Source organism: Nomia melanderi, chromosome 14, assembly GCF_051020985.1.
Source record: "Nomia melanderi isolate GNS246 chromosome 14, iyNomMela1, whole genome shotgun sequence".
Taxonomy (NCBI): Eukaryota; Metazoa; Arthropoda; class Insecta; order Hymenoptera; family Halictidae; genus Nomia; species Nomia melanderi.
The window spans coordinates 4,977,618-4,992,947 of NC_135012.1; the positions used below are offsets into that span (position 1 = coordinate 4,977,618).

The following is a 15,330-nucleotide window of genomic DNA, read 5'->3' on the forward strand; positions in this document are numbered from 1 at the left end:
AAACCGGTGATCGGGAGAATCGCTGAGATGTACCGAATCGCTTCTTCGGCGCGTTGCGCAACGAAGACGGGGGTATTTCTATCACGTTCTACATAAAATCGTGTCGAACGCATGGAGCTGATCGGGGGCAGACGTATTTAGGTCGCGAAGCAAAATTGGACGAGTGTATCAGCGTGCTCGTTCGTGGTACATAGGAGTATACAGGCGATGAAATGAATAGTTTCCGCTGTGTATGCTCTACCGTGTATTTTGCAACAGGTTCTCGGCGAATCTAGATTAGGATAAAGGGGAAGAAGCGTGTCGAGGGAAACAATAGACACGATCGATCAAGAGCACATGTTTATTTAACATACTCTTCGAGTTCATAACAATATTACTGTATGATAAGTCGCGCCCCCCATTCAGTAGAAATGAGTCTTAATCGTAAATGACGTCTCGAGATTGTTTCTCGTAAAATCGGTCGCGCTGCGCGAGGGCCGGTAGTCCCGGCGTTTTGCCATTTCACGTCGCGATCCGTTGTGTTTACGGCTGAACGCATCGACACGCGAATCCATCATCTTCTTCGGGATACACTGAGCAACAGGTGATATATAAAAATGCACTGACGTCGCGATGGTCGATTCGCGGGGTAAAAGTGACTAATACTTTTCTTTTCTTTTCTTTTTCTTCCCTTTCTCTCTGAACGGCTGCCTCGCGCGGCAGTACGGTATAGCGGTATCTACGGTGCACGCTGTTACGCGTGCCGTACGTATCGTCGAGAATATTAATCGATATAGATTTTCCAGCAACAAAAGGGCAGTTTCGATGATGTCGACTGACTATGATTGGTATCGTTTACAGGGTCGCTCGAAGGATACCCCGGGGAATTGACTGCGTTTGTCCCGTCGACGGTACACGTACGAGCGTGCGAAGGAATTCATTAGGCAAGTTAACAATTATTATTATTATTATTATTATTATTATTATTATTATTAATATTATTACGATGCGCTCGAGAAATCTATCGTACGACGCGATACACACGACATATTTCCACCGCTAGTTTTGGTCTTTTGTCACTGCGACTGGACAGCACCAGCTGGACAATGTCGTGGATCATCTTTTAAAATACTGGCTCATAAATTTCATACACTCGTCTCTCGTCACCGATCTCGGATTGATATGGAGTGACTCGGACACACCGGGCACTTAAAATGCGAGACCTGCTTCGGAGTAAGTGGTGAATATCTTCTCGATCGAATTCACGTAAGCGGCTGTCCTCAGGTCCAAGCCGAGATTGAACTTCATGGCAGTCTTCATAATGGCCTGTCGAGCAAGAGAGTTGCGTTTGAAACCGAGTCGGGAATTAAACGTAACGGAGTAAAGAGGGGAAAAAACGAGGAATACCCTGGCAGATCTTTCCATCGTGTAGTCTAAACCAGAATGGACGATATCCTTCTCGGAAGCGCCGGAAATACGTTTCTGGAACGCCTCGGAAGGTGTAACGGGAATCCTTCCGCCGACACGGCCGAACCTACGTTCCAGCGACTCCTGCACGGACTCTGGAAACGATACACAGGTACAATTGGAATAACGCGTTAGCGTCGTGATAGAATACATTGTCGACTGATCGTTAACACGAACGCACCCAACAGATGATAGTTAGACTCTCTCTCGTACTTGAACGTGAGACGACCGTACGACACGTGGTTCAGATTCTTCAGCCATTCGAAGAAAGATACAGTCACACCACCGGCGTTGATATACAAGTCCGGAATGACGAGGATGTTCCTGTCTATCAGAATCTTATCAGCGGCCGGGGTGGTCGGTCCATTGGCAGCTTCGGCGATGATTTTAGCCTGCAGAAGAAAAAGGAGTCTAATAGAATCTATTTCCTCGCCGTTCGTTAGACCAGACTCACCTGGATCCGACCAGCGTTCTCTTTGGTAATCACTTTCTCGATCGCCGCTGGTATAAATATGTCGCAAGGCTCGTACATGAGATTTTCACCTTCGTACGGCTTGGCACCGGGGAAGCCAACGATCGTGCCATTTTCTATGCGGTAGTCTTCCAGTTGCTGAACAACCAAACAATCTTATTAACGACGTTACGTCATCGACGGTAACATCTGGTCGACCTGGAACAGGGACTTGCCTTCGGATCGATGCCCTCCGGGTTGCAAATGGCACCGTCGTGCTCGATCACGCCTATGCAGGTGGCACCGGCACGGTGCAAGTAACGCATCGAGTGCAAGCCGACGTTACCGAAGCCCTGGACGATGAACGTTTTGCTTCCCCATCCAGGCGTGGTGCCTGCGGATCAATCGAATCGATATACGTGTCATCGGACGTCCCTTGTCGACGCGGGCACGCTTCAACAGCTAGGTAACCGATGAAAGCTAAATCACCCACCGATCATGCTCATGTAGTTAGCTTCGTTGATGAAGTTCTCCAGTCCGTGGAAAACACCGCGACCGGTCGCCGATATTCTACCGTGGATCCCACCTTGGTTGATGGGCTTGCCGGTCACGCAGGCGTGCGCGTTGATGTCCAGGTGACCAATGGTCTTCGCGTAAGTGTCCGCTATCCAGGACATCTCGCGTTCCCCGGTTCCCATGTCGGGGGCGGGCACGTCGACGCCGGGCCCTGGAAATTAATTAACATGTTAACACGTTGAATGCCATGGGGGTCACCGGTGACCCCCAACCAAATCGAATTACTATAGTTCACTCGGTTAACCGTTTGACGTATTATTTACTTTCTCCACTAAGCTCGTGGAATATTTTATTATTGGCAATCTGTGAGAAAAGCAGCGAAATTTTCCATTTTACTTTAAGCAGAAATTTCAGTTGAAGATAATACATTGATGATAGGAAAATAGTTGTTTGCTTTGATCCGTGGGCAATGAACGACATTAATTTCTGTTGAATTAATCTAGAAATCTTCGTTGCGAGGGTTAAACTATGATTATTTGAAAAGCTTTGTATGTTGGAAATAGATATGATTTAGTTTCCGAAAAATTCTATGCATATTCTGTCTACGTTGGCACTATAATATAATCATTGATAACAGAAGAATAATATCTGATTATAATTCAAAGTAATTGAGTGATACTTATGTTTGTTGAATTCTATGTAAAATCTTCACGAGTCTCACGCGTTATTGTAAGCCAAGGGGACAATCATGCACTGACAACAAATATTTACCGTAATATAACGTCTCAAGGACGAATATCACAAAAAAAAGCTCTTGGCCGTTAAGGGTTAACACTAGGTTTACGGAATGCGTCAATTTGATGCAGATTGAATTTTAAAACATTATTTGGTAAATGTTTCAATCGGTTTTCGTTGATCCAATTACACGAATATGAATCCTGATTGTCTATTTCTACATCTACAATTTCTGGAATCTAAATGAACGAATATCAACTTCTCCAGGAACAATAGAATAAACTGTACAATAAATGCCCGTAAACCTAGTGTTAACAACGTAACCAAGTTGATAATAGTGTAATTCACAGATTGTCACGGCAAGTAGTAAATAATTGTCACTACTTTTCTTTGAGGATAACTGTACAGAAAAATGGTCAAGATCTTCGTGGCCTTTAAGGTATTAATCGAATCACATCCGGCTCTTATTCCGATCTCCGGGATCTCGCGCGTTGATCGATCGCCGTCACGATAATCTGCTGCTCGGACGTTCTGAGATAACGCTTTATCGATACGAAGCGAGCAAACAATTTCGTGAAAACAAATGGATTACGAAACATCGCTGTGACAATACGGCCACGGAGATCGGATGCATTCGCCACTTCGAAGATAAACCGGCGAATGTTATTTCTACGCTTAACGGTCCGCTGACGTCACCCCGTGCCTTTATGGTCCGGCGACAGTCACCAAGTCGGGACACCAGCTACAACTCAAAGAATCTTTTATCTCGAAAAGTAACAGCATAATCTTTCAGCACGTTCAATGCTTCCACTGTTCTTTTTCTCTTTTTTCCCGACATTCGTACTCGCGAAACGAGGATAGTTACGAGCGGACCGTAAACCGCAGACCGCGAAACGTTCCCAAGGGAACAGCGGTAGGTACAGTTCACCTCTTACGTTAGCTACAGCGTCCAAGCTGAAAGTGCACAGGAGCAGAATGGGACTCTTGGACGGAAACGAGATGAACTATATGAAATTTTGTTTTCTATCGTTACGTCTCATTTCGTACGTCGAAAGCCGAGGCAGCCCGAGTTAGTTTCACTTCAAAAAATGAAGCTACACGCTGATCTCTCGCTATTCGAGTAATTAAATCATGTTTGCGATTTAGTCTTCCAAACAGGAGAATTTAGTAAAACTAAAATCTGATATTTAACGTTGAACCTTGTATAATGCCTCGATACGTGAAATATTGGAACGAATAACCGCGAAACAGGAAATCTGAGATCAGCCATTTTGACTGGGTAGTTCTAGCGTTAGGACCGTAGCAACGTAAGTTTGTTAACGCGAGAGGCGAACAACCAGAGAAGCTGCTAATGTCTCGCGATCTAACCGATGAATCCTTTCTTCGCCAGCTCCAGCGTGAATCTTCTGGTGATCTTCTCCAGCTCGTGTTCCGAGTACAATTTCGGGTTGATCTTGATGCCCGCCTTGGCGCCGCCGAACGGGACGTCCACACAGGCGCATTTGAACGTCATCAGGGCGGACAGAGCCTTCACCTCGTCCCGCGAGACGTCCATCGAGAAACGGATACCTGAAAAGGAGCGGACGACAAGCTGCAATATTTCTGATAGAATCTTGGCGAGGGCAGGCGGCCCGCGATCGCGCTAAATATAAACGCGAACAACAACCGTCGAACGCGTGCACGCGCGGACCGCTCCTCTTTTTTTTCATCGGGAACATTTTCAAGATAGATCGGTGTACATATATTCGTAAGTCATCTATGCGTGCATGTATGACGTGTGTATGTACAGCGGCATTCAAAAGTTCCCGGCCAGATCGTTTTTGGAATTGAGTTCATGCCACATCGACGTGCCGTTATCGTTGACACGTTGACTGCCGCACGATTTTAACGTGCAGAACACGCGAAACGAAAAGAATTCAATGTTAAATCGTTTAATTGAGTTGCGTTATTATTATTAGTGTGTCTTGTCGAATGTCGGAGCGTTATGTAACGTTATTTACAATATAGAAATGTTTTTTAAATTACAGTGATTTGATTTGGATGAGGGTCACCGGTGACCGGAGCTTCCGAGTTGCTTGGAAATGATTACAATAAGATTGATATTGAATGAGAATAAGTAACAGAAGTTTGATAACAGTGTAATGAGTATTGTAATGCTAAAACGTTAATTATTCCTAATACCGTTTCCCTCTATTATAAAGGAATAAATACTATAAAAAACGCTCGAAATTCTCGTGTTAATACAAAGAGTATGACCAAATACTAAGTGTAGTGTGTTAAACACTAAACTATTATTATAATAGATAACGAGCGAAGCAAACAAGCATTATCTTTTTTTTAAACAGTCTAGCTGAAGACTTTTGAACATGCTGAACTATTTATTTCTAAAAAAACATGTATAAAGAGTAGATAGTATAGTAACAAAAAGTTCTTAAAGCCTTTGTTATGTAAGGAAAGCTCCGAAAACGATCTAGGAACTTTTGAAAGCCACTGTATGTATGCGTAGTAGATATATATAAGAGAGCGCGTGCGCGCGTTGCATGGAGAATAATCGGTAAACAACTGTGTCTCGATGAGACCGCTCCTCTCTAGAGCCGGAATCTTTTTTACGATCGATCGATTACCAGGCATTAGCGAGACGAAGGCTCGAGTGTCACGAGGCTCGGCACGACATTAATAATCCCGGGTAACAGCCGCGCGTAATTCCGCGCCGGTGCGAAAGGATTTCGCGAAACACAGCGCGCGCGGTCTAAAATTAACTTTCGACGAAACCAATTACGCAACCGGCGCTTTCTCGAGGGATTATTGGGGGAATCGCGAGATCCCGTCTCCGAGGCTGATTTCGCTGAACGAAGGTCGCCGTTATTAATCGTCACGTGCCGACGCCGCAGGTAAGATAGGTGTGCTGCGCGATAACGATGGCACCATGCGGACGATTCAAACGTACGGCGCGGGAACCGGTCCTCGCGACTTCTTATCGAAATTATTGGAAGTGCCAAATGTGTCGAATACACTCGACTCAGAATTTTTATTCTCATTGCAACAGAGAAAGCCGTTTGCTTGAGAAACTGTGAAGATTCGTCTATTTGTACAGACGCAACTTCTAGTAACGTAGATTCATCCATTTATGCAGATGCAACTTCTAGTAGCGCAGTTAACGGCGATAAAGACTTTCGAAAACGGATGATTAGCGGCGAACGAACGACGTGTCTATTTTTAATCGAAGAAACAAACGCGCGGAAACGGCCGGCGTAAATCGGTCAGAGAGGAAATCGCACGCGCGTTATCGTTCGAAAATAGTCGCAGCTAGTCAGGGTCTCGCGCATTCGAGCGGCCTCGTTAATGACTTCGTTAAATAACAGCTGGAAGATAGGCCGAACGAGATTTCGACGCGAATCTCGCGGGAAGATCGTCTGGATCATTGGATGACGTCGCGTGAAAACATGTGATGTCGCGATCAATGTGATTCGCGGGGAACCGCGCGATAAAATTTGTCCGTGAAATCTTCCGCGTTCAAGGGGGCCAGCACCTTGAGAATTATTTGGTAACGCGTGCGATAGCGATTGCGATAAGCGAATATATCGCTTAACGCTAGATTTACGGAGTGAAACTGACGGGTACTGAATTTTTTTGACTCTTTGCACTCGGAAGTTTCTCGCTAGAAATGTTTAACATTTTTTCACGAGGCGAAGACAATATTCCTTGAAACCAACTCGAAGGGAAATCACGAGTATATTGGGGAAAGAAGCTATTTTATTCCAATATTTTACGTATCAAGGCATTATACAAAATTCAACGTTAAATATCAAATTTTATAGTTTTACCGCGTCAAATCAAATGAGAGTCGCCTTCCGAGTGCAAAGGGTTGTCAGCAAAGTGTCAAATCACCAATCACTCCAATTCTTCGTTCTCTTTTGATCATTCTAACTATATCAATTCTATATTTCCTAATTAACGCGTTCGCAACCAGTGTCACATATTTGTGACAACCGCGATCCCATATTTTCTATAATGAAAATGAAATGAATCCTAGAGATATAGTCAGTGAAAGGTGCAAGCAACGAAATTACATTTAGGGATTCAATGACACGTTCTGGCTTCATTCGTTTCAGTAGTTTGTTTAGATTTATTGAATCGAATGAAATATAATTGAGAGGATCACTGAAATTCGCTGGTAGCGAACGTGATAATCAGTTTTTGTCTTTCAATCAAGTTTTGTCTGTCAATTATTCGACTGGTTATGACAGGAAAAGTGGCGGTGCGGTTAAGTCGAAGTTGATTTGAGCAATTACGCGAATACATAACCCTTTGCACTCCAGAGGCGCCTCTAAGTCACCAAATGATTTGACACAGCAAAACTGTAAACTTTGATATTTAATATCAAACTTTGTATAATGCATCAATGTACGAAATATTGAAAGAAAATAGTTCTTCCTCAATGCATGTGAGATTTCTTAATTCAATCTAAGAAAATGTCGTCTGTATCTCATTAGAAAATATTGAATATTTCCGGTGAAAAACTTCTGGAGTGCAAAGGGCTAATACTCTAATCTTGAAGCCACAATTTCGCCTATACAGACGTGTGTACTTCTCTAGAACCAATACAATAAACTGTAGAACAAACGTCCGTAAATCTAGTGTTAAGCGTCAGAACCTGATTTCCGTGACACGATAGTCTTCCCACGGTTACCAAACATTTCGCGTTATCCGCGAGAAGAGTCCTTCATCTTTCCCCACCTAATTTCCAATTCATCAATACATTTACGCGTAACCAAGCAAAACCGCGAAACGTAATCTCGAGAAAGCCTCTTGTTTCTGTTTCGTGACAGGGTTCCTCTGACGAACAACGAGGTCTGTAGGTCGCAACCCGCGTGCAAGATGTTTCGTTCTCCATCGATCGCCGCGTGTTCGCCGTCGCGGTCTCGTTAGATAAGAAAATCGGCGGTTCGCCTGAGCGCGGCGCGCGGGCCATTGACCTGAAAGCATCGTGACATTGGCACGAGATACCGGCGATTGCCAAAACTCTCGAATTAAATAGCGAATCATCGGATGGTTACCTAACCGAAAGGTTTGGCAGGCCGGACGAAGAAAAAGGTAGACAGCTTGGCATCGCATCGCGTCACGCTGCTCATCGCAACGCATTCTAACTATAGAGTGGAATGATACGATCCGTCCCCGTGCGTATGCGTCATCTTCGACGAAACGTTTCGCTCGCTTTCCGTTACTCGCGTTCCGCCGATGCTACGAAAATTCGATCCGCGCGAGAACCGGAGCTGTCTCAGCGCGACGACCCGCGAGAACTGCGAATACCTGTTGGAACAGGAATAACGAAAAAACCGTAATCGCGTCGAATGGGCGACGATCCAAGATATGTAATACCAAGTCGTTCCGTTTTGTCGCATTATCGTTCATTGTATGTTTCCCTCGCTCCGAGAATTACAGTAATTCGAGGCGGTCGGAGGTCACCGGAGACCCCCAAGATCGTATAACGTTAACGTTGAAGAAGAAGAAGATACGTGAATCGTATACGATCTAGAAACGAAGCGCGTGTCGATTAGCAACGGCGAAAGCAGTCATCTCGTGACACGATAGAACAAAGTAATTATAAGTGCTCGACGTCGATTGAAATCTGTTTACATACTTGGCTCGCGACGCGTTCCTCCGCGGATTCCTTCGCCGCGCGCGACCGCCTCTTTGCTAATCACGAGCTCGTACAAATTTACATCAAGGAGATAACGATACACGCGATACACGCGTTACACGGGCTGACCGCGACTTTCCCGGTGATCCTTCTAATTCAGCCGATCGGTTTCCGAGCGAACGATTCGATTAATTCGCGGCTGTTCATTTGCGTTTAACACTAGAACTACCGAGCATTTAATACGATTAATGTGTAATCCGTATAAAAATTGTAACAATAGATTATTGTGTTTTCTTAGATATTCATTATAGTATTCAAATGAAACTATTTTCAAGATCATTTCAATTATTGAATGCTTTTAAGATAATAATTGCGAAACAAAAAAGTCAAAACCAGTCATTTTGACTGGTAGTTCTAGTGTTGACATTAAAACTGCCGAGCAATTGGAGTAACTTGTTTCTAATTGTATAGAAAAATTAGAACGTTCCTTGAGACTCGAAGGGTGTCTCAGTCTTGTATCTACACGAATAGAATTTAATTGAAAATCTTTCACGAACACGCCTTCGTAATTTAAATACTTGTACAATGAACGTTCCACGTCAATTTGACTCCGATAGTTTTAGCGTTATAACGCGTTCACCGTCGCGGTGGTCGCCGATGACCGGATTACTAGAAAACAATTACAAGAAAGAAACTGAAGTCGAATTGAAATGTTTAGTGGCACGAGTAACTGAATAATACTATAACTTAACGCTGGAATTATCGAGTATTTAATACGATTAATATGTGATCCCTAAAAAAGTTCATCATCTTCGGTTTCTTTAGATATTCATTATAGTGTAAAAGTGAAACTGTTTGTTTTCAAGATCATTTCGAATATTCGATGATTTTGAGATATCGATAATTGCGGAATAGAAAAAGTGAAACCATTTTGATTGTTACAGTAGTTCCAGTGTTAACCCTTTGCACTTGAGAAGTGACCACTTGATTTCATACAGTAAAACTATAAAATTTGATATTTAATATTATATTTCCTATAATGCATCATTTTGAGAAATATTCAAATAAAATAGCTTTGTTCCTCAATGTACGCGTGATTTCTCGTCGACTTAGTTTCACAAAATACCGATTTTATCTCATCAGAAAATGCTAAAATATTTCTAGTGAAAAACTTCCGAGTGCAAAGGGTTAAGAACTATGAAACTGAACCATTAGTAATTAATTCTAGTATTATTTGCCTTTGTTATTACGGTGAGTAATGTTATAAGAAACGCTCTGAATTCTCGCGGCGGTCAACGTGTTAATCAGTGTAACATAATCGCCGTGGGCAACGCTCCTTCAAAACGCAGGCCAGACGCGAACGTTCTCGCGATATCATTCCAAGCCACGCTCGAACGTAACTCGTGGAAACGATACCGGTATCATCGCGTATACATTATTACGTGCAGCGGGACGGTAATGCTCGCGAGAGAATGCAAATGCTTATTTTAATGCGTTTTCGCGGGCAAAGAAGCGCGGGTTTACGGATCGGACGAATGAATCATCAAAGACAGGTCTCACGTGCAGGTGTGAAACATTCAGCAGATGAACTTAAATTATACATCAATTGCATAAACAATAGAAAACAGGGAAAGTATGTGCTGATCTCTTGCCGTTCAAACAATTGAATCGTCTGTTTGGCACTTAGTCTTCGAAATACGAAAATTTTTAAACCTGATCAATTTCCTGGGTCTAGAGGAGAGTAACACAGGGCGGTGCAATTAACCAATCAACCGTGTTCGATGAGTAATACTAACTTTCTCAATGACAATTAACAGAAAGTACCAGACAGGTGAAAACGAGCCATTCCTGATTTCTTCATTGTGTAATTCTTCTAATAACAACAGATGTTTCTCTGAGAAATTACTCGAGAAATTAATTGATTCGCAATTCAGTTTGCGTATTACTGCATCAATTTCTTGAATGATTTCTCGGAGAAACATATAAGACTCGAATTGATTCACAATTCCGTTTGCGTATTACTAAATCAAAGTCTCAGAAGATACAATTGAACTGCTCGGTAGTTTTAATGTTAAATGTAGTTCCTCGGACGGACGCGCGATTCTTTTTCATTTCAATGTTCCATTCGATTTTAACATACGTTACACGCATTTTCCTTGAGTTTTAAATTGTATATTCATTACGGTTCCATCTCATGGCATGTTCCACGAGAGGATTTCAAAACTTAATTTCACGGTTAACCGGTTACGAGCAGCAGAGTGATGACGGGACAAAGTTAAAATGATCGTATGTTCAATGTTGGACGTTAATCTGTTTAGAAGGCCCGTTAATTTGTCGTTTCCGGTAATTTTTTTCAATTTCGACGAATGGATCGACGTCTGCATTTCCTTAGTTACTCTTGTAAAGCAAACGGCAAACAATGAAACAGTCGGTCGGTAGTTTGCTAAGAATCTGGTCAGAAACGCGGACGTTGCTCTCAACCCCTTGCCGTACAATGACGAGTGAGGCTCGTGATAAAGATTTCTAGACTAATTTAACAACAATCAATGTTGTTCGTTACCCACGGATCAAAGCGAACTGTTTTGCTATTAACAATGTATTATCTTCAAATGAAATTTCCACTTGAAGTAGAATGGAAAATTTTGTTACGTTTCTTCGAAATTGATAACAAAATATTCCACGAGCTTAGCAGCGGAAGTAAATAGTACGCCAAGGGGTTAACACAGTGTTTCCCAACCTTCTTTGGGCCATGCCCCACGTAAGCCTTTCTAAAATTCGTCTGTCCGTCTATGTAACATATATATAAGTTTTAATGTTATATCATAATATTTTTATAATATCGTATTATAATATTTTTATAATATCATATTACAATATTTTTATAATATTATATTACAATATTTTTATAATATTATATTATAATACTTTTTCTATTTTGTTTACATGCGTAAATACTGTGAAATACATGAAGTGATATTTCAAATTTCAAATCACTCGCCTCAAAAATCAAATTTGCAAAGCAACTTGAAAACAATGTTAATTTCTCAGATACCTAATGTCTAATGAGAATATTTAACACGTTGAATGTCACCGGTGACCCCCAACCAAATCAAATGACTACAATTCACTTAGTTAAACGATCATTTGATAACATTTCTAAATAAACAACGCTACCTAATGCGGTGACATTCACCAGGCCGCCGTGCAATAACAATGCAATTCAATCAAATGATTTAATATTACATTCTCCCCATTCTCCATACTTTGCACCGTGAAATTATGCGGCGTTCAATGTGTTAACACATTGCGTACCGGCTAATTTTCAGAAAACTGAAATGTGATGGCAATTTTCACTGAGGTCAACTTATATCACATAGAAAAACTCAGGTATCATATTGTTATGTAATATATTTTAAATAGATAATCAATTCGAATTAAATTTTATATTTTTTCAATACTGTGGTAATTAACAAAGTTGCATTTGCTAAGTGTCTTTATAGAAAAACGAGATTTCTCGTTAAATTTTGGTGATATTTTCCTTATGAACTATATTGATTTTTTAAATAAAATATCAAGTTATATGCAAGTTTTTGGTCATTTTTACATATTTTGATATTGTTTGTTTATATTCTCGCTGTTTTGTAACTTTCTTAACTTTAACCCTTAGCATTCTGAACTTTGATCACATTCAGATTTCTCGTTACCGATTTCATGGTACAAAATACTTGAAATGAAAGAAATATGATATTAAATTAAATTTGATTGAGTTGCATTATTATTATTGCAGGTTCACCTAGTTGAATGTTACCACATTAGTTAGCGTTATTTATAGTATAGAAATGTTTTCAAATAATTATGTTTTAATCGAGTGAACTATAGTAATTCGATTTGGTTGGGGGTCACCGGTGACCCCCATGGCATTCAACGTGTTAACACTATCGAATAACTATATGACAGCCTGACACAAGCGTCCCGATACCAACTAATAAATAACCGCTGTTCATCTTTGCTACAGAAGAATAAACGATACACAAAACACTGAAGGTTTTCGTGGCAGTGAACGCGTTAACATTTTCACGAGGTACGCGTTCCCCGAGTAATCTGGTGCTCCAGAAACGAGGTTAAAACCGCGCCGTGTACGTCCGAAGCCGTAAAATCGTCAGAAGTGTCACGGGTATAATCGCACACGCTCGGCGAATACTTAAAAGTAACCGAGCGCGGCGCGATCAGGATGGTAAAATGGAAATAAAATATAAAGGCTGGTTCCTCAAGGAAAATCCGGCGAGGGGAAAGGTCCATGGGTTTCGTGGCTCGGCGAGGGATGGAATTCAAGCGGATTCTAGGCTCTCGTGCTCCCTCGATGCCGTCATCGATGACGTAATTGATTAATACGGGATACGAACAGCTCCAAGGGAGCACAGGTCCTGGCGGAAAGGATCAAAATTCTCTCCGAGGGTTGAACATCTTACGCACAACAGTGTAAGCATGGTGAATAAGCTCATGGTATAATCTTAATTCGTGCAGCTTAGCCTGTAACGTACGTTAATCGATAGAGGAATTGTTAACGGTCGAACGATTTAACACTAGAACCACCAGTAAAATTCATTGTTCTGCATTTCCTTATAAAAATACACATATCGAGTTTCCGATTTCTTTATATTAGTTTCTATTTATCTAAGTCAATTTCGTGGCTAATTCCTAGTAATCGCGAGACTCAAAATGAGTTTTCACCCGGTAGTTCTGTTAACACAATCAAATTGAAGTTTCTAAATTCTGACTCTAAAGCTACTATTATGTCAATTGACCTACTCAATTCGTCAAGTCAATTCCTCCAGTAATTTCGGCGTTTTTTCAATAATTATAAAATAATTCACTAAAGGGTGATTTTGACCAGCTAGTTCTGTTAACACAGTCAAATTGAAATTTCCAAATTCTTGACTCTAAGGCTACTATTAATATTTCAATTGACCTACTCAATTCGTCGATTCCTCCAGTAATTCCGCAAAGCGTGTTTTCAATAATTATAAAATAATTCACTAAAGAGTGATTTTGACTCGGTAGTTCCAGTGTTATAAAAAAGACAGAAAAGAAAGTATGGAACACGTGGGTACTTTGGTGTACGAGCAGCTCGCTAGCTGGTAGGTTAGGCTTTACCTCCTTTGCACGGTGTCCTATGAGTGGAATGCTGGGCACGGTAGCCGGTTATCATCTCATAATCGCCCGAGTCGCGTCTCAAAGGAAACACCGTTTCCAGGATGTGATCACATGGCTCCATCAACATCAGGATACCCTTCACCTTCTTCTTCCTCTCCTCGACGCTCATCCTGGAACGTTTGCCGATGTCCTCGACCAATTTGTCCTCGACGATCTGGCAGGCACGGTGGAAGAAGTACTCGACCATGTCGAAGAACTTCGGGTTAGGATCCGTGGGTATGTCCTTTAGGCGGTCGGGTATCTGATGGTCGGCGTAGCCGCGTGCTTGTAGCGCCGGCACGGCGCGCAGCAACGCGTTGTGGATAATGTCATTGTTCGTCGGCGCTTGTTTCAGGGCGATCGACGACCTTGTTAATCTCCTTACGTGGAACATTTTCCGTTGTCCGGTCTCCTGGACGTTGCCACCGGGAGCAGCTACGGTTTACTGCGTCAACTCAACGTCCGACTGATTCCGCACGCTAAATGACTCGTTCCGCACGGGCCCGTCTCTCTCTCTCTTTCTCTCTCTCTCTTTGTTAGCACGCCCTTTTTCAATGATCTTGCCGATGCTCGGTCTCTCAGCCGACTGCGCGAGCAAACGTCTTCCTTTAATACCGATCGAAACAACTTTGCCTTTCCACCACGTTCCGGATGCGACTCGCTCCTGTGCCTCTACCACCTCGCGTCTCCTCGCTGCTACGCTCGCCAAACTAGCCCAATCGCAATCGGCTCCGGCCTCTTGCCAATCCCGAGATTCTCTAGGAAGCGAACGAAATTCTGCCAACGTTTCCCTAGTAAATCCGGCCTCTCGTCGGTTTGGCTCATGGTTAGAGTACGCTGTACTAACGCCACGTGACTTCTCCAGGAACGTATCGCGCGGTGTGTGATCTGAGGTTATAGGCAGTGTTTCCCAACCTTTTTTGTGCCGTGCTTCACCTGAGTCTTTCTAAAATTCTTGTGTCATATATATAATAGAATATATATATATATATATATATATATATATAAGTTTTTGATATTATATTATAATATTTTTACTATTTTGTTTACGTACGTAGATATTATGAAATATATGAAGTGATGTTTCCAATTTCAAATTGCCCTTAAAAATCACTTGATATTATCGATAACATTTAATATGAGTCCTTTTTTCTTTTATTCTTTCTTTATACTAGTACAATATGTAATCTTTAAGTTTAATGACAGTAGCCGTCCCCCAGTTTATGGAAAAGATACAAACATTTTACAATAAGGGATAAACATTTTCTGGAGCAGCATCCCTAGAAAAAATGTAATTTTAGCTACGAGCCGCCAGTGGTTATAGGAGTAACGAGTTAAATTGCTTACT

At 41.9% G+C, this 15,330-nt stretch overlaps 1 protein-coding gene across 1 annotated transcript; it reads right to left on the bottom strand.

Annotated features, from left to right (window-relative positions):
• Positions 1-326: 326 nt before the first annotated feature.
• On the bottom strand, positions 327-14,782 carry Gdh (glutamate dehydrogenase, mitochondrial). The gene is made up of 8 exons (XM_031977217.2): positions 13,944-14,782; positions 4,517-4,717; positions 2,391-2,624; positions 2,134-2,291; positions 1,901-2,056; positions 1,628-1,838; positions 1,387-1,541; positions 327-1,305 (listed from the first exon to the last, which is right to left on the bottom strand). Exons 1-8 carry the CDS (start codon positions 14,374-14,376, stop codon positions 1,189-1,191), a joined length of 1,665 nt encoding a protein of 554 aa, XP_031833077.1. The 5' UTR covers positions 14,377-14,782; the 3' UTR covers positions 327-1,188.
• Between the last annotated feature and the right edge of the window lie 548 nt (positions 14,783-15,330).

Bases quoted from the DNA above. Each gene is read 5' to 3' on its own strand.
- Gdh (XM_031977217.2), bottom strand. From the start codon at position 14,376: ATGTTCCACGTAAGGAGATTAACAAGGTCGTCGATCGCCCTGAAACAA. The intron at 2,292-2,390 runs GTGGGTGATTTA...ATTGATCCGCAG, and splicing joins TAACTACATGAGCATGATCG to GCACCACGCCTGGATGGGGA. The intron at 1,839-1,900 runs GTGAGTCTGGTC...TTTCTTCTGCAG, and splicing joins AGAACGCTGGTCGGATCCAG to GCTAAAATCATCGCCGAAGC.